Source organism: Pelodiscus sinensis, chromosome 4, assembly GCF_052426305.1.
Source record: "Pelodiscus sinensis isolate ZL-2025 chromosome 4, ASM5242630v1, whole genome shotgun sequence".
Classification (NCBI taxonomy): Eukaryota; Metazoa; Chordata; order Testudines; family Trionychidae; genus Pelodiscus; species Pelodiscus sinensis.
Window position 1 is genome coordinate 48,437,447 of NC_143055.1, and position 24,093 is coordinate 48,461,539.

General features: G+C 42.5%; 1 protein-coding gene across 7 annotated transcripts in view; it reads right to left on the reverse strand.

Moving 5' to 3' along the window:
* Positions 1 to 24,093, reverse strand: part of CORIN (corin, serine peptidase) — a 221,622-nt gene that overhangs the window by 194,969 nt on the left and 2,560 nt on the right. For 2 of the 7 annotated variants that reach the window (XM_075930479.2, XM_075930478.2), the window contains exon 1: positions 5,542 to 5,751. The exons of 2 other annotated variants lie outside the window; for them this stretch is intronic. In XM_075930479.2, coding sequence (XP_075786594.1) covers positions 5,542 to 5,619 — 78 coding nt within the window. In that variant the 5' untranslated portion in view covers positions 5,620 to 5,751. 3 more of the 7 variants (XM_075930476.2, XM_075930472.2, XM_075930475.2) reach the window with 3 other exon arrangements.

The window sequence follows — 24,093 nt, forward strand, 5'->3', positions numbered from 1 at the left end:
AAGCAGAGTAATATTAATAGGATTTTAGTCAGCTTCACTAATACTATTCAAAATTCTGAAGACGGTAGTGAAACTATCAAGACAAGTGTCACTTCTCTGTTTCGGCTCCATGAGAATTTAATGAGCATAGGCAGATGTTAATCTCTCTAACACAAGAAAACAGAGGTGAAAAGCAAAAAAAGAGTAGTGATTTCTTAACACACCCCACTTGCAGCAGTTGAGACTCTGTACAAGAGACAGATTAGCAGAGGCCCTCCTCCACTTTATGCAGGTAGGACAATCTGAAAGGGCAGAAGATACAACAGGTTGTCCTGTGCCTTAGCATTACTTATTAGACACCAAAGAACTAGACATCAGAATAGAATAATGTATCACTTTTAAATTCAAGAAACTCGAACATCTCACAGGAGAAATGGGTTGAACATTTGTCATGAAGAGTAGATGTAAGACTGTATTAAGTGGGAGAAACCACTGTTGGGGCAGTTGTCCCTTTATGCTTTATAGGGGTTGTTTTTTTTCTTAAGTAAGAAAATTATGTAAGTACTACTCCTTCTGCCATAAAATGTTGATAGTATAAAATTAAAATTTAGGATTCAAGCATGACTTTTCTAACTTGTTACATTAGCTTTGCACTACTAATTTTTCTTCTGAGGGAATTGTGAGATACTATTCTTCAGAGATGGGGTGGGCAGTAGCAACATCTGTGTAAAATGAGGGCAGGTTAGGATCAACATGACAGTTTTTCTAGTTCAGGGTAGTAGAAACCCTGTTATACTTAGCCCTCTTCCCAGAGAGAAAAATGGAAGCGTACAATGATATGCATATTGCTAACTCGTTATCTGTAAAACTGAGTATGACACTGCACTAGGGATATTAGGGTGCATCTACACAGCAGGGCTTAACACAAAATAAGCTGTGCAAATTGAGCTAAATCAATTACACATGTTACTTCGAAATTGGGAGCGTCTACACAGCACTTATTTTGAAATAAAGCACTCTTCCTCCAACTTCTCTTACTCCTCATACAATGAGGGTTACAGGAGTCAGAGTAAGAAGTCCTCTAGCTTTACTGTATTTCAACACTTCAAAGTAACTGACTGCTGTGTAGACACAGACTATGTTATTTTGAAATAACACTAATTATTTTGAAAAAATGTTGCTGTTTAGACATACCCTTAAATTGTAACCGACTAACCATTTAACCAATTAGCTGATGTTTATCGGTTCCACTCAGTTGGCTCCCGGGTAGGCATCCCTTACCTGGGATGTAAAATAAAAGGTGGGAGGCAGGGGCTGCTCTGGTTGGGCCCAAATGCGCTCTGCCATTCCAGCCCTCACCGGTTAACCATAAGGGTGATTTTAACTGGTTAAGCATTCACATCCTTATTTCCTATCTATATGTGTGCTGGTAAAAGCACAGGTGAGGGTTTAGCAGGCTGTTGGTTGGGTCAGAGGAGCTCTGTGGCATTCCAGTTCCTGGTGGTACCCCAGAGGGAACCTGTTACACTGAGATAAGTGAATAATTCACTTTTCATTAGAATTCCATGATCCTCCATACAGAAATATTTAGATGTTGATCATTTTGTTTCAGTGGAAGGAGAAGAAAGGACGTAAAGGAAATTTTTTAAAGTATAAGGCAGAAGTAATTAAGAGAGGTGACTAGGGAGCAAATCTATTTTCTGTTTCATGAGTCAAGTAATAATGAGCTGCTAAATGAAGCTCAAGGTTAAATGGGTTAATAATGCTCTTACATTCTTGTCATTTTTTTTTAAATGGACTCTTTGATATTATATTGAAATGTTAATGTTGGTATAGGCTCCCCAGAAGAAAACACATCAGGCCCAAAGTCACCTGAATGATATTATAATGCAAGGTAAGTTTCCAGGAAAATTCAACAAATCAGTATCTTGATAGAGAAAGATAGACCTTACTACAGCTATGGCTTAAAGCAGGAAATAAAAAAAGATCTGATTTGAATTTCATCCATAGAAAATATTTTTCTCCCTTTCACACTTTCTCTGGGATCTACAAACAGCCCACACAAAAACGCTACCATATGATGAGGAGGAAGCAAAAGAAAACCATCTGGACACTTAACCCTTCCAGACCACTATCAACCAAAAGTCTAGAGACTCTGATTTCATTGGAGTGTGGGTATGGTAGGTATTAATACTTTCTAAACAGCTGAAATATTGTCTTCATTATGCCCTTTCACTTCAGCTCAGTTATTTAAATGAATAACTATATTAATGCCAATATAGAACAGTTCAGCAACAATAGACCTGAGCTGAACACTTCTGTAGTGTTTTTATGAATTACATACATGGCAGCAAATTATTTGACTTGGTATTGCTACCCAATTGGTGTATGAGGGTTAGGAGCAGCTCCTGGGTATAAGCAGGCAAGATGAGGTGTTTGTATCACCTAACTGTCTAGGGTGATGTGAATGGCATATTAACAACTGACTGTAACCAACACACATCAGTGGAGCATATGTAAGATACTAAGAACCCCACTGACTAAACAACTGATACAACAAGATGAAGCTCCTGCAAGCAGAACTGATAAACTCAGCATGGCAATGCAGCAGCAGGACAATAGACCAAGAGGTGAAAGAAGCAATGCTAAGTACTGGCCTCAAAGACACAGAAGCTCTCATGTAGAAAAACAAATGTGAAGCCAAAATGGTTTCTACGGCAGCTTGACCAGCTGAAGCCCTGACTCTGGCCAGTCTGCACTCTCTTAACCTTTACTTCTGTATGCTAATCTATGGATCTCCTGGGCCACAGCAAAATGCCCATGCCTTGATGACTGGCTTGGTGAGAATGTCCTCATTTAGCCAATGACTGTGCTATTAGCTCTTAAATTTGACTGTGGTAACTGTGTCTAGTCACTTCCATCAAGTACTATGGCTAAAAAATGATCAAACAAACTTCCATGAGTTTCTTTTTTGGAAAGAGTGCTTTTGCAAAAAAAGACGATGATGTTCCGAAGGATAAAGAGGAGAATGTTGTAGACTGTGCACAATGTAGAGGAGACACAATGCCCAGATAATGCAAAAAAACAAAAACGAGCAATGTTCAATCGCAAGCGCAATTCCCTGTATTTAAAGTAAGGTTTTATTGCATGTGGCGATTCGCAGGCTCCAAATGTGCTGTGTGTTATATGTACTGAAACACTGTCCAACGAAGCAATGAAATCTTCAAAGCTAATTTGGCACTTAGAATCTAAATATCCAGCTCTCAAAGAAAAAACACTTGATCGTTTTTTAAACAGAAAAAAAAGCAAATTTGAAGGACAAAAACAATTATTTCTCAATACCACGTATGCCCTCAAATATGGCTGCTTTGAAGGTGTCATTTCTAGTAGCTCACCAAATTACCAAAGCTAAAAAGCCTTTTACAATTGGCAAAGAGCTGATTCTTCCTACTGGAAAAGATATCTGCTGTGAGCTGTTTGGGGAAACGGCAACTTGCAAGGTAGGACAAGTTCCTTTTTCCGACAACACTGTTGCCAGGAGGATCGATTAAATAGATGAGGACATCGAGGAGCAGTTCTGGATTAAAATAAAGGGTGAATATCCAGAACTCAGCACCCTAGCTCTGAAGGCCTTTCTGCCATTTCCATCTACATACCTTTGTGAAATGGGTTTTTCTGCAATGACTGTTACTAAGACCAGACATCAGAATAGGCTTGACATGAGAAACACACCGCAAGTCTTGCTGTAAAGCATAATGCCCTGCTGTAACTTGCTTGTGTAGGGCAAACAATGCCCAGCGATCCTACTGATGTAGTCTTGTCAGTAAGTCATACATTTTAATTTTATTTAGCTAAACTAGTTAGAGATATCTTGTCTGAGTTTTAACAGTGGTGGAAATAAAATACTTTGGTAGCTAGCAATGGGTTATGTATGATTTTTTTAAAGGTGGAAAACAAATAGTTGGGAGGGTATTAAAAAATACATTACAATTTCATGTATTATGCGTGTACAGATACAATGTAAAATAACATGTGACCTCTTAAAATTAATTAGCATAATGAATATGCAAATAAAATGTTTCTATACTGGTCTGCCAACATTTTTTGAATGAGTTTGCCAGTCTTCAGTATAAAAAAGGAACCACTGCCTTAGGGGTTGAACAGGGGTCTACCTCAGTTGGGCTTACCAGGAAGAGCTCACCCTGAGAAGAGCCATGGTGGAGCATAAAGCCTCAGTGGCACTTTTGGCCTTTTGGCACAGTGCAATCCCTTGGGTGTTTGAGACACCGACAGGATCCTCTCAAAAGACTTTTGAAAGGCTGGGCATAATACAAATCATATAGATCCATGACACACAATCACTGCAACTCAAATAGAGAAAAAGAATGGTTGGTTACTTACTCTACAAAAAGTGATTCTTTGAGAATGGAGTTGGAAAATGCTTATTTTCTGGGGGTACAAATTAAAACCCAAGCTCTAATTTAACACAGGCTTGCAGTGAGGGTGTAATCAAAAAATCACTTTAATGCTGATAGTCCTCCTGTGCCCCACCCACAGTTTCCCCCAACTAACAAACAAGTTCTCTTGAAAGTGTCAGGGAAACATTCCTAGACCATCTCAACACAAAAAATCATGAGATATGCACCTCCCCTCCCCGCAAAAAACAACAAATACAGAGATGATTGTAGAAATAGTGAGGACACTAACACAGGCTTAGCCTTTGCTCTCTGAACACACACCCAGGTGAAGCTAAATCAGGATCTCAGCACTGGGTGCCAATCACCCACGTTAACTATGCAGTGAAGATGTACTGTTTGTATCACCTTATCCAAATGAAATACCATCTTATAAAGTGGACCCACAATGAGGGCTGTGGGTCTCTCCTAATCACCAAACTAGAGGTATAGCCACTAAAAAGCAGGCTCCACACAGGTGCTATAGAGAACAAGATTCTCTGGTTCAAAGAGGGCATCTATGAATCCCCAAAACATGGCATTGAGGGTGGAATGTTCGCAACAAAAGGAAAGACATACAAACTCCCCGTAGGAATCAAATGTTTGGTGTGAGAAGACTGTATGCTCTATCATCTTTCCTACCCCTTTCCTCTGAAAATTTGGTGGCTAAGAGCTTAAATGCCCTTCCTAAGTGAGTAACACAAGAGCTTAAAAACCCTTCCTGGAAGAAGAGCAAACTCTGGAGCTTGGTTGTCCGTTTATTGCATGTTTGTATATGAGAACTCTAAATTAAAAACAAAGCAAACCTTGGGAGGCAACTCCATGTGTTTGCCACCAGCCTACCACGCAGAAGTTGGTGGGTCTGGAAAACTTGTCTCTCTCACCAACAGAAATTGGCCCAATAAAATATATTAATTATCTCACCAATCTTGCTACTCTGGTATGTTTTATCAGACAGTGGCACCACATCCAAACCCGTTCAGCTCTCAACTGAAAAAGGAGGTTTTCCTCCTAAGCTTCAACTCCGCAACCTCAAGCTGGGATCAGAAAACGACCTGCGCCTCCTGCACTGTCCCGGAGCGCTAAAAGTTCTGCGAGCGGCCCTTACCAAGCTCATGCACAGGGCGGAACGCGGCTCCCTCTCCCTTAGGTGCGCTGACTCCGAACAGCTAACAGGCATCACCATTGCTGGGTACTTGTTTCGCTTGGGCCACGTGCAAGGCACGCGAGGAGACTATAGTAACACGGGGGAGCAGAAACAAGAGCCGCCGTGCGCTTTCCCTGAGCCCTTTTCCCACCACACCTGCGCTGCCCGGCTCGCTCACCGCAGTGGTCCGTTGGTCCACGTGGAAAATCTGACCAGGTCCTGCTGTGACCTATAGACACCGCTCCCCGCAAACAAGCACCTGGGACGCCGGCCGGCACCAAAGCATGGGACTGCCGCGGCGGGAGGGGGCCCTGAGCTCGGCGCTGAGCTGGAAGGAGGCTGCCTGGGGTGCGCCCCTGGGGTCTCGCCAGGGCAGCGGCTGCCGCCCGCTGGCGCTAGGACCTGGCGTGGCGCCGCCTGGCTACTTTATTTTTACCGCGGTATTTTCTGCAGTCAGATTTTCCACGGCCGGGTCGGGGGACCCGCTCCGCCAGGGGAATCTGACAGCTCACCCGGCGGGAGCTATTTATAGCGGGGGCCGCATAGCTCCTGGCCCGGCCGTGGAAATGGAGACAGCAACAAATAGCTCCCTCCCTGCGCGCGGGGGCTTGGCGGCGGCTCGTGCCCTCCGCGCGGCCGGGGGATCCCCAGGTCCCTGCGCTGCCATTCCCGCCACGCGCCGCGGAGCAGCCCGCAGGCGCTTGGCGTTGGCGGCACAGGGCGAAGCAGCTTCCCTGTCGCCTCACTGCGCCCCCTTCTCCGCCCTTGATCCTAGGTAGGCGCTGCCAGCCGCCCCCGGGCAGGTTAGAGAGTTCCCATGGCGGTCCCACTCGCAAGGGACCTCGAAACCATTTGCAAAGGCGACACTCACCGTCAGGGAGCGCCAAGCTGTGGGAGCCATGAGGCACTTACTGGGGAAGCCACAACTGCCCGGATAGCCCGCTTACAAAGTCGGGGGTTTGTCTGAAACGGGCTTGCTAAGGTTTGCTACTTTGAAGAATGGTAAGAGGATCTGAACTTTAAAGGCACAGCCCTGCTAGGGACACTGCCGTGGTACAAGGTGATACCTTTCCCCTGGGTTGCATAAAGGTGCTCGCGCCTTATCACCAGTCATTTCTGTCTGGAGCAGAGACTTGCTTGCTGAGGTATTTTGGTTTCCTCTGTAGCATGGGTCCTGGGTTCTAGGTGTGACTCACTGGCAAGTTTACACTAGTGTAAATTGTCATTATTTGAGGACTTCAGTAACTCCTTCCAGGTCTATTACAGGAGGGGGCTGGTGAGGTGCTGTGGCCGGCAATATGCAGAAGTTCAGACAGAGTGGTTCTCAGATTGTGGGTTGGGAATCCCAAAGTGGGCCAGGACTCCATTTTAATGGGGTCTCCAGAGCCAGCATTACACTTGCTGAGATACAGAGCCAAGGCCATCTCTACCAATATGCAGTTACATAGGGCATCACAAAATTTGGGGGACCACATTGCCCCATATTTTGTGGTGCCGTAGGTAACCGCTGCTGTATATGCAGTGTGGCTGTCTCCCTGTCTGCTCCCCCCTCCCCATGGGCTAAAGCCAGCAGGGTAATCCTTAGGTTAGGGCATGTGGGCCTAGGACAAGCCCCCACTCATCCGCTCTCTGCCCCCATTCTACACCTTCCCTTAAGCCCCTGCCCATGCACTGCCTATTCCCACCCTCATGCTAGCTCTTCCTTCAACTCTCCTCCCTCAAGCAATGCAGCCTGGGAAAGCCCAGCACCACAAACACCAGCAGCCTGCTCTGCTGTGTCAGCTCCCAGATGTGTTTCTCTGCTTCCTGCCATCACTGAGTTTCATCTCTTTCTCCAAGTTCCCTCCCTTGAGTGCCCACTGCCAGTGAGTGTGGGAAGCAGGCCCAAACCCTGCTGCCTAGCTGCCCTGCCCTTGCCCTCCATAGCTCCTGCCCCCACAGCTCGTGTGCAACTATTCTTGGGCACTCTCTCCCATAGAGGACTGCCCACACATGAGGTTGTGTAGGGCACCAACAATGCTAGGGACAGTGCTGCCCTGGGCTAAAATCTGTGTTCCATTCCCCCACTCCCGGATGGTGGGGCTTGGGCTGTGGACCTCTCTCCACTGTCCTGGTGCTAGGGTTGAGTTATGGATCGCCTTCCCCCATCTGATGTGGTGAATCCAGCCCCTTCCTGTGGTCATGTAGTAACTATGTTGTCAGAAGGGAATTGCTGTGCAATGAAGCTTAAGAGCCCCTGGACTAAATTATGATGGTCCCTTCTGGCCTTAAAATCAGCCTTCCTAGATGAACATGCAGTGAAATAGTAATGTGGAATCTATTACAGCATGTTTTCTAGGAAACCAGAGATTACTCACATAAATAGACATGCCTAAAGACAGTAACCTTGATTTTTTTTTCAAAACACCAGGAAGAATTTACATTAAAACATGAAGTTTAATGATCAGGTGAGTGGTCACCCCAATGTACACACAGTGCTGGAAACAGGATTAATCTGATTGCTGAATTTGTACTTTGCTTATTCCCGATCAGGCAATTCATAATTTGCTGTCCTGCAATCTTGCTGTTCTTACAAAACCCTGAATGGACACACATCAAAGGTGCTCTTACCCAAAATTCCAATGATGCCATTCATTAAGTTTCCTAATGCTAACTGGAGAATGATTCAGATCACAGTACCCTTGGACTTTGCTAGCTGCTGCAGTGTATTTTCATTAAACCATAAAGTAATGGAGAGTGGAGCTACTTGATTGTTTTTTATAATGTTAATTACACTAGTGCCCTTTCTCTCTGCCTTAGTCCACCAGCCCATTTGTAACTCTTATCTCATGCCATATAAGCAATGATCAGATTATGCGTTTTGCAAAATGTGGATTCAGGGCAACAGTGGGACAATAACATCCAGTGGAAGAACAAAGCGCTAAGGACTAAATTCATTATTGTATATCCTGTTTAGCACTACAATTATTCCTATTATGTTGATATAAGGAAACATTTTTTAAACAATTGGTGAATCTCACTTGACTTTCCATTCACATGTTGGGATATTATCAAACAGCAATACATATATATTTGTTAAATGTTTACTATAAATCTTATAGACACTTTATATAGCATTTCACATGCTGAAGGATTACTAAATGCCTATTCTTTTGATTCCATATGCATATATACACAAATATGCAATTATCTTTTGGGTGCAATACACAAGCCATTCACTGCCAATAAAGATTTTAGAAGAGGAAATGAAGAATGCTTTATTCAGCTGAAGGTACAAAGGGGATTGGAGTGAAAATCAATATCCCAGTGGAAAATAAATTGCAGCACTGGATTTAGTATCCATATTATTGCAAAAAGTGTCATGAGATTTTATGTATACAGATCATAGAACATAAATCAAGAGTCTGTCATACCTCCCGTGTCCAACAGATGGATGAAAAACAGACTAACTGGCAACTTTCCAAAAAATGGTCCTATCGAATATTAATGTGGTAGCATGAACACAGATTTTCTGTGTCCCGCAACCTTTCTTATGAGAGTAGCTTCACTAAAGTTAAAGGAACTTAATATCTGAGTAAGAACCTCTCATGTTAGCAAAGCCTGCAGGGCTGGGCTCTATCACTTTCCTTCAGAAACAGAACTTGGCTGGAAGAAAGAAAACTCTAATACTCAGTAATGCTGCCCTTCAGTAAGTCTTGAAACACAGACATGTTCCAGAATGTTGAAATATGTAAAAATTAATAGAGGTCTGGAATGACTATACATCCGTGGAAAAGGGGTCTAGCCAGAATAGGCATTGTCCTTTAATCATGTTTTTTTTTCCCTTTGTTTCTGGAAAGATAGATTAAGAGTCCAGCCAAAGCAGGTATTATCCTTCTAATGTATAAATATGCTCTTTTCCTTTGTTCTTGCAGCCTAGAAAGATAGATAAGCATGCAGCTGCTCTTTTTTATTGTGTCTTTTACCTACCCTTACTGGCTCTGTATAAAATATTTTTAGGGTCACTCTTTTGTAATTTCTGTAATCTACTAATTTAAGAAGTTTGTAGTGTAGAAAAGTGTTAATTTAATTAGAAATTCTGTAAACAGTAATTAGAGGTGGGTATAATAATATTAATTACCTAGCTATTAATATTCATTGCATAAAAATGAATATACTAAATAAGGTAAAGGTATTTTAAAAAGTAGTAATGAACATGTAAATTAACATACTAAAATAAATTTAAAAATGTAACTGGCACCAAATTGTTGCCACTTGGAATATTGTGTTAAATGTCCAAGATAAACGTGTGTGAGCAATAAAGCAGTTCAGTACTCCATCCGCTCCGGGGTCGCCTGTTTCTTCTCTAACACAGAAGACTGGAAAAAAGCTGTTGTGCCAATAGGTAAAAAGGATAAATGAGATGAACAGGGTAATTATTGGCCTGTCAATCTGACGTCAATCCTGGGCAAGAGAGTGATACAGGACAGAATAAAGAATTAATATTAATTACTTGGGTTTATGGCAGATAAATATGGTCAAACTACCTTTATATAATTTTCATGAGATTACAAATACGGTAACAGTAAATAGTGCTGATGTAGTGTAGACTTCTTGAAGGCATTTGACTTGAGACTACATAACATTTTGACAAAAAAACTAGAACCGTATATAATTAACATAGCACACATAAGGTTACGTCTAGTCTGGCATGATTTTGCGGAAATACTTTTAACGGAAAAGTTTTTCTGTTAAAAGTATTTCCGCAAAAGCGTGTCTAGATTGGCTCGGATGCTTTTGCGCAAAAAATGCTTTTGCACAAAAGCATACATGGCCAGTCTAGACGAGATTTTGCCCCAATCGCCATTTTAGCCATCGGGGCTTTTTTGCGCAAAACAGTTCTTCCCTGTCTACACTGGCCCTCTTGCGCAAGTATTCTTGCGCAAGAGGGCTTTTTCCCAAGCAGGAGCGTGAAAGTATTTGAGCAAGAAGCACTGATTTTGTACATTACAAAGTCAGTGCTCTTGCGCAAATTCAAGCGGCCAGTATAGACAGCTGGCAAGTTTTTGCACAAAATCTTGCCAGTCTAGATGCAACCTCCATGTATTAATGGATGGCTAACTGATAAGTCTCAAAATGTAGTTGTAAATGGAGACTCATTATTGAACAGGTGGGTTTCTAGTAGAGTCGTATGGGGCTTGATTCTGGGCCCTACATTATTAGCATTTTTATTAATGACCTGAAAGAAAACATAAATTCATTACTATTAAACTTTGCAGATAACTGTGACATTCTGTACCCCAAAGCAACACCGTGGCACCCCCATGTTTACAATGGTGATATAATTATATGTTTTGTACAAAATATGCCTTGTGAAGTATCATTTTTAATAGTCTTGATCTGTTGTACATTAATATCCTGTTGGGTTGTATTTTTTGTTGTATCAATATGAAGTTTTGCTATGTGTTTGTTACTGAAATACATTGGGAGATTAAAAACACCACAAACCAGTCTTTCAGATACAACAAAAAAAAAAAAAAGCCAAACAGTATTGATAGCTCACTGAGGAACGTACACGCAGCAGGATTACCCCAGGAATTGTACACGATGGAAATCTCTCAGAGACAACATGTACACTAGGCACGGCCAACCTAAACCTGAGAAGGAGCCAGAATTTACCAATGCACATTGCCAAAGAGCCACAGTTCTATTTCACCAGCCCTGATCATCTCCCCACCACCACTCCCAGCACATCCCGCCCACTGGTAGCCCCACCGGTCAGTGCCTCCTTCTCCTTTTCCTTCTGTCCACTGGGATCAGCTCTTTTTCAGTGGGAAACACTGGAGGGGGGAAGCATGGGTATGACAGGTTCAGGGGAGAGGGTGGGAAGTGGCAGGATCCTAGAAGGAAAGGGTGAAAAGGGACAATGCCTAGGGCAGAGCCGGGGGTTGAACAGTGAGCACCGTCCAGTCCAATGGAAAGCTGGCACCTGTAGCTCCAGCCCTGGATTTGGTACCTATATAAGGAGCCACATATTCACTTCTGAAGAGCCGCCCCTGTTGTACACCATGGAGACCATTTGAATCATGTCACAGAAAAAGATCTTTTCAACAAGCTGGAAGAAACTACAAGACAGGGAAGTGACATCATCACTAGGCCTCATTCCCCTCACAGCTAAACACCTGAAAATGCCTTAGTAATGACTATTGGACTGGAGAAGTTGTCCCACATAGGAAAGAAGTAATCCCAGCCTATGAATGGAAGATTGGTGGATTGTTTGTACCATCTGGGTGAGACATTGCTTGATTCAAATCCTGCCTAGTACATAGAACTTAGATTGCAATTTTATTTTCTATGATAATCAATTTTGATCTTTAAGCTATTATTTATAATCACTTAAAATTTATCTTTCTGTACAGGTTGGACTTTTCTGGTCCAGCACCCTCAGGACCTGATCAGTCTCAAATGAGGGAATGTGCCGGACCAGGGGAGGTCCCCTGCTATTCGCCGCCCAGCCCATCTTCCCTCCCCATTGCTGGCCCCAACTGCACCCCTGTTGGACTGCCATGCTGTTGCAGCCCCAGCAGCCTGCATTGCCACAGTCACAGCCCCAGCCTTGCTACTGGGCTGCCAGAACCCTGGTTCCGCTACCAGGGCTTCTGTGGCTGCCACATTCCCCAGGCCTGGCTCTGCTACCAGGCCTGCTGCAGCTGCCACATCCCTGGCCCCGCCCTGCTACCAGGGTTGCAGAGGCTGCCGCAGCCCCAGCTCTGCTACCCGGGCTGCTGCACTTGCTGCGTCCTCAGCCCCAACTCCACTACCACATTTGCCACATTCCTAGCCCCATTATTGGGGCTGCTGCAGTCCTGGCTGCACTACCAGAGCTCCAGCTCCAGTCTCAGCCCCAGCCTCGTCAGGCTCTGAGCCGCCAACCATCTTTGTCATTGGGGCTCCCAGCCAGGACTCCCTGGTCCAGGAACATCCATGGTCCTATTGGACCACGGATGTTGCCAGACCAGAGAGTCCCAGTTTTGGAAGGTCCAATCTTGTAGTCAATCAATTTTACATTTTTTACCTAAAAACAGGGTGGTGTTTGAAGTGTAAAGGAAATGTGATCAGGGACGGGCTGGTCCATTGTCCTACCCACAATGAGGAAAGGGAGACTGGGTAATAACTTACACTGGTCAGGCTTCTAGCCAGGGTAGGACAATACAGCTCTGGTTCCCAGGCTGGGGGCGGGGATTGTCTGAAAAACATTCCATGCAGCTGTGTGTGTCTCCGCTTTTGTAAGGCTCTGTGAGTGCAGGACCTGGAGGCATCTGCAGCTTATCACAGCAGCATAGTAGAAGAGGACACCCAGGCTGGTAAGACAGAAGGCTCCGCAGTACCCCAGTTCCTGGCAGTGGCAGCTACAGTTGCACCATGGGAAGTCTATCACAGACACAGAATTGGGAGAATGGTGAATAAAGAAGAGGACAGGTTACTGATACAGAGCAATCTGAATCACTTGGTAAGCCAAGGCAAGCAAATAATGTGCATTTTAATATGGCTAAACGTAAATGTTACATATTTAGGAACAGAGAAAAAAGGCCATGTTTACCAGATGGGCAAGTCTATCCTGGGATTCAGTGATTAAAAAAAACCTGGAAGTTGTACTGAATAACCATCTAAACAGGTTGATAAAGTGTACAGGTTTCCAATAAGGACCCCAAGAATGATTAAAGAATTAGAAAAGCATGCTTAATGGCAGCCTAGAAGGTTCTAGCCTGAAGCCTGAGCTCTTAGGGGATAATAAAACAATCGGCCTCCATTGACTCCCAACATTTACTAAAGAACCACCCTCCTCCTCCAAAAATAAACGAACAAAAAAGAGCATAGAATTGCAGAGGATGGGTGCGCCAAGAAAATGTGAACATTTAAAAGATACTTCATCAAGATAAGTGTTTCTGGCTCACAGCATGGAGAGACTTCTCACACTTCAAGTGAACACATAGCATCCAAATCACGCAGAAGTTCCAGTGCTGAAGAAAATGAAATGGTTAATAAAGCAAACATTCTGTAGATGATATCACATCTTAAGGCCATGAGAGATGATCTGATGATCCAGAGTTTTTGCAGTACCACATGGAACTGATGGAGCAGAGAGAAAGAGTTGCATCTTAAACTGGATTGTATAGAAAACAGACTGACACACAATATCAGAATTAATGGGCTGCTGAAGGACAAAACACAATGTGGTTTGTAAAAACTTTAATTGTGGAGCTTTACATCCAAGCTCCCGGGAAGAACTAAACATTGAGAGGGCCTATAGGGCACTGCTCTCCCTGCCTGGGCCTCATAATAACATAGCAATAAAAACCCAGAGACTGAACTGTGAAACTTCATGATTATCAGTAAAAAAAAAAATTATTATGAAAAAGTCAGAAAGCACTCAGAGCTCATATTCAAAGGCCACAGCCTGCTGTTTTTTTCCATGAACACTCTGCCCTAAATTTACAAAGAAAAAGAGAACTGGGGCAAAGTACATCAGCATTCAGGAGGGCAGATATCTGCTACAGATGGGTATTCCCATTTACACTCTCAATCAGCTTCCAAAATCAGGATTATACAATAAGAGAGTTTAAACAAGGGAAAACATACTCCAGTGGCTTGTAACAGAAATCCAAACTGCAGATGCACAAAATGACTGTCCAGAAAAGGAACTCCAGATAAGTTTCTGAAAAACTCTTCACAAATAGTAAAATACAGGAAAAGACAAAAGAGTCGAGGAACTGTACTGGCAATGGCAGAAGTAAAGTTGAACAAGAGAACTGGGAAACTGCCCTGACAAGAAATCTAAAGCTTCAGAGGGGTAGCCAAATTAGTCTGTAAAGGATAAACTTAAAAAACAACAAATAGTATGGTAGAACTTTAAAGACTAACAAAACACGTAGATAGTATCATGAGCTTTCGTGGGCACAGCCCCCTTCTTCAGATGACCAGAGTAAACCATGGAGAAGTGAATTCCCAAAAGTTGCCAGGAATTAACAGATGACCAGTAACTATGTTACTAAAGAAAATAGTGTAAAATTTGCTTTACTTGAGGTGTTCAATAATAGCTGTGTTCTGTATTTTAAAACATAGAGGAAATAAAGGACACTAACTGAGGAGGGGGAGAGGATGCAAAAGATGGGGGAGACTGGAGAAAACAATGAGGGAAGGGGATGGTGAGGAGCCTTTAGGAAGGCTCTATCCTCCTCATAGTTCAAATGGCCAGACAGTAATTCATCCCTAAGGTCCCATAGGTAAAGACTGTATTAAGAGAAGCAGGCCAGGTGTTCTTAAAGAGCATTGATTGTTCACAAAATACAATCATTTGGTTTTGTTTCACATGTTGATTGTTTGTAGTTGGATTTAGGTTCAGTCTATTTTACAGACCTATACTGGTATAACTATGTCACTTAGAGATGTGAAAAATCGACACCCATGTGACATAGTAATACCAATCTAACTCTCCCCTGCCTTCATTTATACAACTGTATGTCAGCAGGAGAACTTCTTCCACTGATATATGTACCATGCCTTGGAGGGTGGATTAACTACACCGATAGACCAGCTCTTTCCCATTGATGTAGAGCATCTTCATTAAAGTGCTACAGCAGCACAGCTGTATTTGTGCTGCTAGGACGATGCCACATTTTAAGTAGTGAAGTGCTATTCAAGTAAGAGGACAACGTAAGGGAGGTACTGGGAAGGGGGGGGGGTTTCAAAACAGCAACCAAATCATACTGAGGCTCACAGTCATGAATGCAACAATTAAAAATGAGAGACATTGACAACACAAGGCTTCATGCCATAAAGTAGCTAAAGAATAATATTTTCAAGTTTTTCACTGAGCAGACTAATAGGTACCCCTCTGAGACTTTTTACTAAGTTAAATAATTACTCTCAATGTTTTTCTCCAAGTGATATCTTTGTCAATAGGCTAAATAATGTCATTAAAAGGGGAAAAATCTAGACATATATAAAAAAACCCTCTCAGATTATTCAATATCAAGAAATCCATTTTTCAGAAATAAATTATGGGCATGAAAAGTGATTTGTTTCAGCAGATGTTTTTGCTTTAGCAAAAGAAAAGAGGAGTGGGCATTATACTTGCTAAGCATGTGCCTTTTCAAATTAAAGATCAATTTAAGGAGGAGGGACCATGTATATTGCTGTAGAGCACAATTGTTAGGTTAATAACAACACCGGGCTCAGTGCATATTCCCAATCAAAAGTACAAATAAGTAAATAAGCACAAATAAATAAATAAAATTAATAGTAAGGACTTTTTTAAAACACTGCAACACTTCGGGGAAAGGGAAACTATACTCGGAGGAGACTTCGAATAGACTGGGACAAATCTGATTTAAAAAAAGACAAGGGGAATATGGAATCAGGTGAAGCATTGACTTCTCTTTGCCAACAATTTGTCAGATTGCTGAAGAGAACTGAACCTAGCGAAAGAGATTACACATTTTATTCATAACTACATGAATTATACACTAAAATAGACCTACTGTTAATATCTAAAGTTTCAGAAGGGTAGCCGAGTTAGTCTGTAAGGGTATGTCTACACTGCATTCCTCTTTTGAGAGAGGAATGCAAATACAGTTTAGTGAAATTGCACTCCTTAAGGAGTAAGGGTAATTTTGAAAGAAGGGCTTTCTTTTGAAATAATCTGTCTAGACAGCATTTCTTTTTTCAAAATAGGGTATTTCGAAATAGCGCCCAGACATGTTTATGCAAATGAAGTGCAGGAAATTCAAATCCACACTTCATTTGCAATTTCTCTCAGCTGTATTTACATTCCTCTCTCGAAAGAGGAATGCAGTGTAGACATACCCTAACAGGAAAAACTTAAAAAACAACGAATAGTCCGGTAACACTTTAAAGACTTGTTAGTCTTTCAAGAGCTACCAGACTATTTGTTTTTTGTTAATATCTAAATCCTTAATAAAGCAGAAAAGATATGAGGAAAATGGCAACATTACATGGTCAGATCATGCACCAGTGGAAGTAATATTGGATAACTAGATTGAGTTCTATAGATCTTTTATATATATATATATAATGAACTGCTTGCTTCCCCAAGACAGTCATTGGGTTCCAGCAATTAAGGGTGACATTCTTCAAAACTTTCAAATAAATAATGCAGATGATATTAAAAGGTCTTCTCAGAGAGGTAGTTAAAGCAGTATTCAGGGGCCATTTGACAAGCAATGCTTCCCAAATGAAAAACAAAGGGCTCAAGAAAAAAATGTAACTAGAACAGGAGATTAAAAGTTACAAGACTTTCACAAAAACACAGATTAAATAAAAATACCAACAATTCACTAATATTACAGGGAAGCAGGATACATTGCAGGACAGATGCCATTGTAAAAGCAGTTGGCAGTTTTATGAAAACAAATATAAAACTGATAGGTTATTGACTCAAAAACTTAAAGAGATTATAAAGTTAAATATTATCCCACTCAAAAAACAATCAGAAAAAGACAATTACACATCAAGATGAAATATGTGCATCTTTTGCTGTTTATTTTAAAAATACAGGCAGTCCCCGGGTTACGTACAAGATAGGGACTGTAGGTTTGTTCTTAAGTTGAATCTGTATGTAAGTCGGAACTGGCGTCCAGATTCAGCCGCTGCTGAAACTGATCAGTTTCAACAGTGGCTGAATCTGGACGTCAGTTCTGACTTACATACAGATTCAACTTAAGAACCCCAGGCATCCCCAAGTCAGCTGCTGCTGAAACTGATCAGCGGCTGATTCCAGGAAGCCCTGGGCAGGGGCTTCCTGTAGTCAGCCACTGGTCATTTTCAGCAGCTGCTGACTTGGGGACACCTGGGGCAGAGCAGCTGGGGTGCTGCTGGGTTGGTCCAGTGGCGCCCAGAGCGGCGCTACGGGACCAACCGGCAGCGCCCCAGCTGCTGTACCACAGGCGTCCGGAGCAAAGCCACGGAGCACGGGGGCAGCGGGATAGCCCAGACGCGCCGTGGCTATCCTGCTGCCCTCGGGCTCCGTGGCTTTGCTCTGCTTTGCTCCCCGTCCCCCTGGTCTGCAGACCAGGGGGAGGGGGAGCAGAGCGGAGCACAGCAGAGCGGCGGAACGTGCGGACAGCTGACAGCCCAGACGCGTCTGGGCTGTCAGCTGGCCGCGTGCTCCGCTCTGCTCCCCCTCCCCCTGGTCTGCAGACCAGGGGGAGGGGGAGCAGAGCAGAGCGGAGCAGAGCAGAGCGGCAGAACGCGTGGCCAGCTGACAGCCCAGACGCGTCTGGGCTGTCAGCTGGCCGCGCGTTCCGCCGCTTTGCTTCCTCTCCCTGGTCTGCTGGAGACCAGGGAGAGGAAGTGCCCCGTTCGTAACTGCGGATCCGACATAAGTCGGATCCGCGTTACTCGGGGACTGCCTGTATCTGGAAATAGCTGACTTGCCAAAGATAAGCAAAATTGATAAAGACACTTTAGATAAAGAAATAACAGAAGAAGAAATTCTGTAGACAGTAGCAAGTACAAAAAGTGGTAAAATGCCAGCACTTTATGGTTTTCCAGTTGAATTTTACAAAGTATTTAAGAAGGTATTAGTGTGTCCCTGGAGAGTTACCTTCAACATTGTTCTGTTAGGGGAGGAATTTCCATAACCTATGAAAGAAGCTGCTATTGTTGTCCTCTCCAAAGATGGTAAAGATTTACGTTATGCAACTCCTACAGGCCTATATCACTTTTAAATCATGACAAGAACATTTTAGAAAAAATGCTAGCTAGTTGATGATAGTCTTTTCTCTCAGCTTTTATAAATCAAGAGTGAACTGAACTAATTAAAGATAGACAAATATGAGACAGTCTTTGGAGAGTACTTGGAATCATCCATAATACCAGATCAAAATAAGATCAATTTCTTATGTTATCACCAGCTGCAGAGAAAGCCTTTGATAGACAGTTCTGTTCTAGTGTATTTCCAGGCCTGTCCTATATGGAATTAGACTCCCCCACTTCCTGAAATACGTTAACTAGAGCTCTGCACAGAAACAAATTTCTATCCTCAAATGTGGATATCTGTGGATAGAAATCAGCATCTGTGGTGGCACCACACAGCTGTGTCTCCTGTCTGGGGGTTGTATAGCTTCACTGGGGGGGCAGGAATGGTGGGCACTATAGCCACTCAGCTGGGAGGAACTGCTGGCTCAAGGTGCAGGCTCCATGGAGTGGTAGCCCCACATTCCCTTTTTTGCCACTGCACTTTCTGGTAGAGCCCTACAGTTCAGCAGGTGCCAATTTGTATCTGATTATAGACATTTGTACCAGTGCAGGGCTCTACGGCTCGAGGGAGTAGGTAGGTATGTTTATTGTCCCCTTTGTTTATGCCACTGGCCATGAATCCTTTTGCATAGAGGATAAGGAACAATTAATCCATCACAGGAATAAACCTTATCAGGAGTCCATAAGAAAATAATATTAGAGGCAATTGATAAAATATTATTTCTATCTACACCAAATATTTAACTAAAATTAGTTGCAAAAAAAATTCAGAACTTTGGGAAAGCATCTGGTTTTAAAGCAAACTGTGCCAAACCTAAAATGCTAGTTATAAATTTGTCAGTCTCTGAAAAGTCACTCCTCCAGAAAGCATTTAGGTACAAATATGCAGCAACCACAATACCTTGGGATTCAAATCGCAAGCAATCTAGAAGAGGTCTGTGATTTAAATATCAAATCACTAATTCAGCAAACAAAAAAATCTGAATGTTGGGGAAAGTATGCAATTTCTTGGTTGGGAAGAAATCAAAACAAAAACAAAATCAAAAGCAATATTCTGCCAAAGATACTTTTTTCCCCAAAATCCTTCTGTGATTATCCCACATGAAACTGTAGGGCTACGTCTACACTGGCCCCTTTTCCGGAAGGGGCATGTAAATTTCACTAGTCGTCGTAGGGAAATCCGCGGGGGATTTAAATATCCCCCGCGGCATTTAAATAAAAATGTCCGCCGCTTTTTTCCGGCTTTTAAAAAAGCCGGAAAAGAGCGTCTACACTGGCCCCGATCCTCCGGAAAAAGTGCCCTTTTCCGGAGGGTCTTATTCCTACTTCAAAGGGAGGGGAGGGGAATGAAGCCTGAGCCAGCCCAAGCCCCTGAAGTAGAACGGGGGAAGAGGGGGACAACGTCAAAGCCCAAGGGGCTTCAGCCCCAGGTAGGGATCCTGTAATGTGAATCCTAATGTCCAAGGCTAAAGCCTACCTTCAAAGTAGGAATAAGAGCCTCCGGAAAAGGGCACTTTTTCCGGAGGATCGGGGCCAGTGTAGACGCTCTTTTCCGGCTTTTTTAAAAGCCGGAAAAAAGCGGCGGACATTTTTATTTAAATGCCGCGGGGGATATTTAAATCCCCCGCGGATTTCCCTACGACGACTAGTGAAATTTACATGCCCCTTCCGGAAAAGGGGCCAGTGTAGACGTAGCCTAGCAGAGTGGTTCTCAAACTGTGGGTCTTAACCCTAAAGTGGATAATGACCCTATTTTAATGGAGTTCCTGGGCTGTCTTAGATTTGTTGAAAGCCTGGGACCAAAGCCCAATGGCTTTAGCCTTGGACATTAGGATTCACATTACAGGATCCCTACCTGGGGCTGAAGCCCCTTGGGCTTTGACGTTGTCCCTCTCTTCCCCCGTTCTACTTCAGGGGCTTGGGCTGGCTCAGGCTTCATTCCCCTCCCAAAGGGGATTATGATATAATGAAGTATAAGAACCCTTGCCCTAGCACAAATACAGAAGATGTTGTTAGAATTTATATGGACAAGAAAAGACCAAGAGTGAGTGCAGAGGATTTTTTATGGATCCAATAAACAGGGTGCACTAGCTGTTCCAAATATTCTATGTTCCAAATATTCAATCAAGCCAGACCAGCTCAAAGCAGCAGTGAAATTGGGGTGCTCTAACCCAGTCAAATAATGGGTCTTTATTAAACAAAAAAATCGTGACAGTGTAAATATCACTAGGTTACCATGGATTAATGTCATGCTCTCCAGAAATTTACACACATTCTTTAGCAAAGGTTAATCTATTGGTTTGGAACAGAACAAGAGATAACATAAATTCTATTCCCTCACCAATGACACCCATTGCAAATAATCCAAATCTAAGCCAAATTGTGAACCAGAAAACTGAAAACATTGGAAGATCTATGGAATGCACGTGGCTGGCCAGCTATTCAGTAAAGAAAAACTTCTATTTTTTTAAGAGATCAAAACTAACTTTAATTGGTCCTCTCCCTGGCAGCAATACTTTCAGGTCAGAAATTACGTTTCTTAAATTTCTAGAATTGAATTGAAGGTGCCTGGTCAATTAGAAAACAAAAAAATTATAATCTACTATATATTTTAGAGAGTCTGTCTGTCTGTTGAAGAACTCCTCCTAAATGGTGAGAGGTAGGACCACCAAATTCAGTATACAGCTCCTTCTTATCATAACTTAAAGCAAGATATGGGTTTTTCTGTGCCAGCAAAATGGGATGTGTCTGAAATGTGATTGCTTCTCATAAAACCAAACAGAAAAGAGACAGAATCACCAAGCAGATGAAAAGGACTGGCAAGGGGCGCACCCCAGCCCAGGGCCTCCCAACGCACAGGCACCCTTTTGTGAAGTCTCCCCTCTCCCCCCCCCCATTCATACAGGGATATTGCTGACTATTTCCCTTTGTTAGGGAGCAAGGGGAAAGTGCACAATTTGCTGCATTTCCTCACTCTGGCTGGGGAGTTCAAGGGACAGACGAACCTGGACCTGCCCCAGCCACGTCTGCTGGAGCTGCAGCAACTCTGGAGAGGCACTTCTCACCTGGCTCCAAGTTGCTGCAGTGAGAGAGGGCTGGATTCTTCTTTGAATGACGTCCCCGTCAGTGCTCCACTCTGAGTTCTGAATCCCTCCCGACACACTACCTTCAAAAAAACAAAACAAAAAAACCCCACCTTTTTCTTCAAAAAAGCCACTTTTTTTAAGAAAAAGGTTTGGGATTGGTTTTTTTGGGGGAGGGAGGGGTTGGTTGGTTGGTTGGGTTTTTTGAAGGTAGAGGGTTGGGAGGGATTCAAAACTCAGAGTGGAGGACACATCTCGAAGAACTCCCATTACTGCACAGGGTGAATAACTCTTTTTGTTCTCTCTCCTCAGGGTATACTGCATATTGAATCCCTCATCTCCTGCCCCACCCCAGAACAATAATTTAAATGAGGCATATACATTTTCTTTCATTTTATTTTCCAAAAAAACAAAAATTAATTGAGTTAAGGACCTGAGCAACTCTGGGTAAATCTTCTCTTTAATTTATATTAGGTCTTCGCAGACAGCTTTTTTAACAAAAAGTTGTGGATAAATTACCCCCCAAAATGTAGTTTGGTCTGGAAAAGAGGACCAACAACCTCTGTCTGTAGCATAATAAAAGAAAAAATCTTTAAGATATTGTTTCAGTGGTATCTCACATCAATCAGGGTAAAATATATAGCAGAACTGAATGTGGATAAAAGTTGAAGAACTTGTTTTGAAATAAAACATGTTATGCATATATGGTAGATATGTCTGGATATTGGAAGGTACTGGGGTGCAGTGATCCCTTAGTAATCCTCAGGCTTCCTAGTGGATGTTGGAAGTGTAAGAGGAAATGAAGAATTAATCTCTCAGGGTATGTCTACACTACCACCCTAGTTCGAACTAGGGTGGTAATGTAGGCAACCGGAGTTGCAAATGAAGCCCGGGATTTGAATTTCCCGGGCTTCATTTGCATAAAGCCGGGCGCCTCCATTTTTAAATGTCCGCTAGTGCGGACTCCGTGCCGCGCGGCTACTTCACCGTTACTCCTCGTGAAACGTCCTCGTGAAACTCCTCGAGGAGTAACGGTAGTTCGGACTAGGAAGCCTAGTCCGAACTACCTAGTCCGTGCCGTGTGTAGCCGCGCGGCACGGAGTCCGCACTAGCGGACATTTAAAAATGGCGGCGCCCGGCTTTATGCAAATGAAGCCCGGGAAATTCAAATCCCGGGCTTCATTTGCAACTCCGGTTGCCTACATTACCACCCTAGTTCGAACTAGGGTGGTAGTGTAGACATACCCTCATATACTAGTAGCTGCTTAGCTATTGGTAGCCTCTTGCTAGAAAAAAATAACCCAACTATAAATGAATGATTCAATAATATGGGAGGTTTTGCTAATGGAAAATTTAACACACCAATTATGTAACACACAGGACAGATAGATATTTAGGTATTTATATTTAGATTTGTTTTTCATTACACAAAGTACACATTTGCAAAAAAGCCCCAGCACACCTGTCCAGTTTTTGAATATTTATATTTGTTAGATGTGTATGGTCTTAAATGTTTATATTGATAAGTCAGTTAATAGATTATTTTGAAATTGGAAGCATCTACACAGAACTTATTTCAAAACATAGTACTCTTCCTCCGACTTCCCTGACTCCTCGTACAATGAGGGTTATAGGAGTTGGAGTAAGAAATCCTCCAGGTGGACTTGACAGTATTTCTACATTATTTCAGAATAACTGCTTTTGTGTAGATGTGGACTAAGTTATTTCAAAATAATGTTGCTGTGTAGATGTACCCCTAGAGTTTACAAATTTAAGGTGCCACTGAACTCCTCCTTGTTTTTCCAGATACAGACTAACAGCGGTACCCCTCTGAGACTTGTCGTAATGTTTGTTTTGAATCTGATATTTATATGACAAGGATCTGTAAAAATGTTAAAACTTCCCAAATAAATGGATAGTCTTGAAAAGAAAGGAAGAAATACAGTGTAATGACTGAACCCAGGAGTTCAATTTATTTAGCTTAACAAGGAGAAAGTTAAGGGATGATTTAATTTAAGTCTACAAGTACCTATATGGGGGACAAATAATAATGGGCTCTTCAGTCTTGCAGAGAAAAATAAACACAATCCATTACTGGATGAAAAAGAAGCTAGACAAATTCAGGCTGGAAATAACGTCACACATGCTTAACAATGAGAGTAATTGACCACTGGAGTAACTTACCACAGATGATCATGATGAATTCTCCATCCCTGGTCATTTTAAAATCAAGATTGGCGCTTTTTTCTAAAATATATATTCTGGAAATTATATGGGGGAAATTCTATATCCTGTGTTTAACAAAAAGTCAGTCTAGATCAGTGGCTCTCAACCTTTCCAGACCACTGTACCCCTTTCAGGATTTGAATTTTCCTGTGTACCTTCAAGTTTCACCTCAATAACTACTCGCTTACAAAAATCAGCCATAAAAATACAAAAGTGTCCCAGTGCATTATTACTGAAAAAAATGCTGACTTTCTTATTTTCCACATATTTATAAAATAAATCATTGTATACTATATAAATACTGTACTTACATTTCAGTGTATAGTATAAAGAGCAGTATAAACAAGTCTATCAAATTTTAATTTGTGCAACTTTGCTAGTGGTTTTATATAGCCTAGTGTAAAAGTGGACAAATATCTAGATGTGCACTCTGGAGGACCTCTGA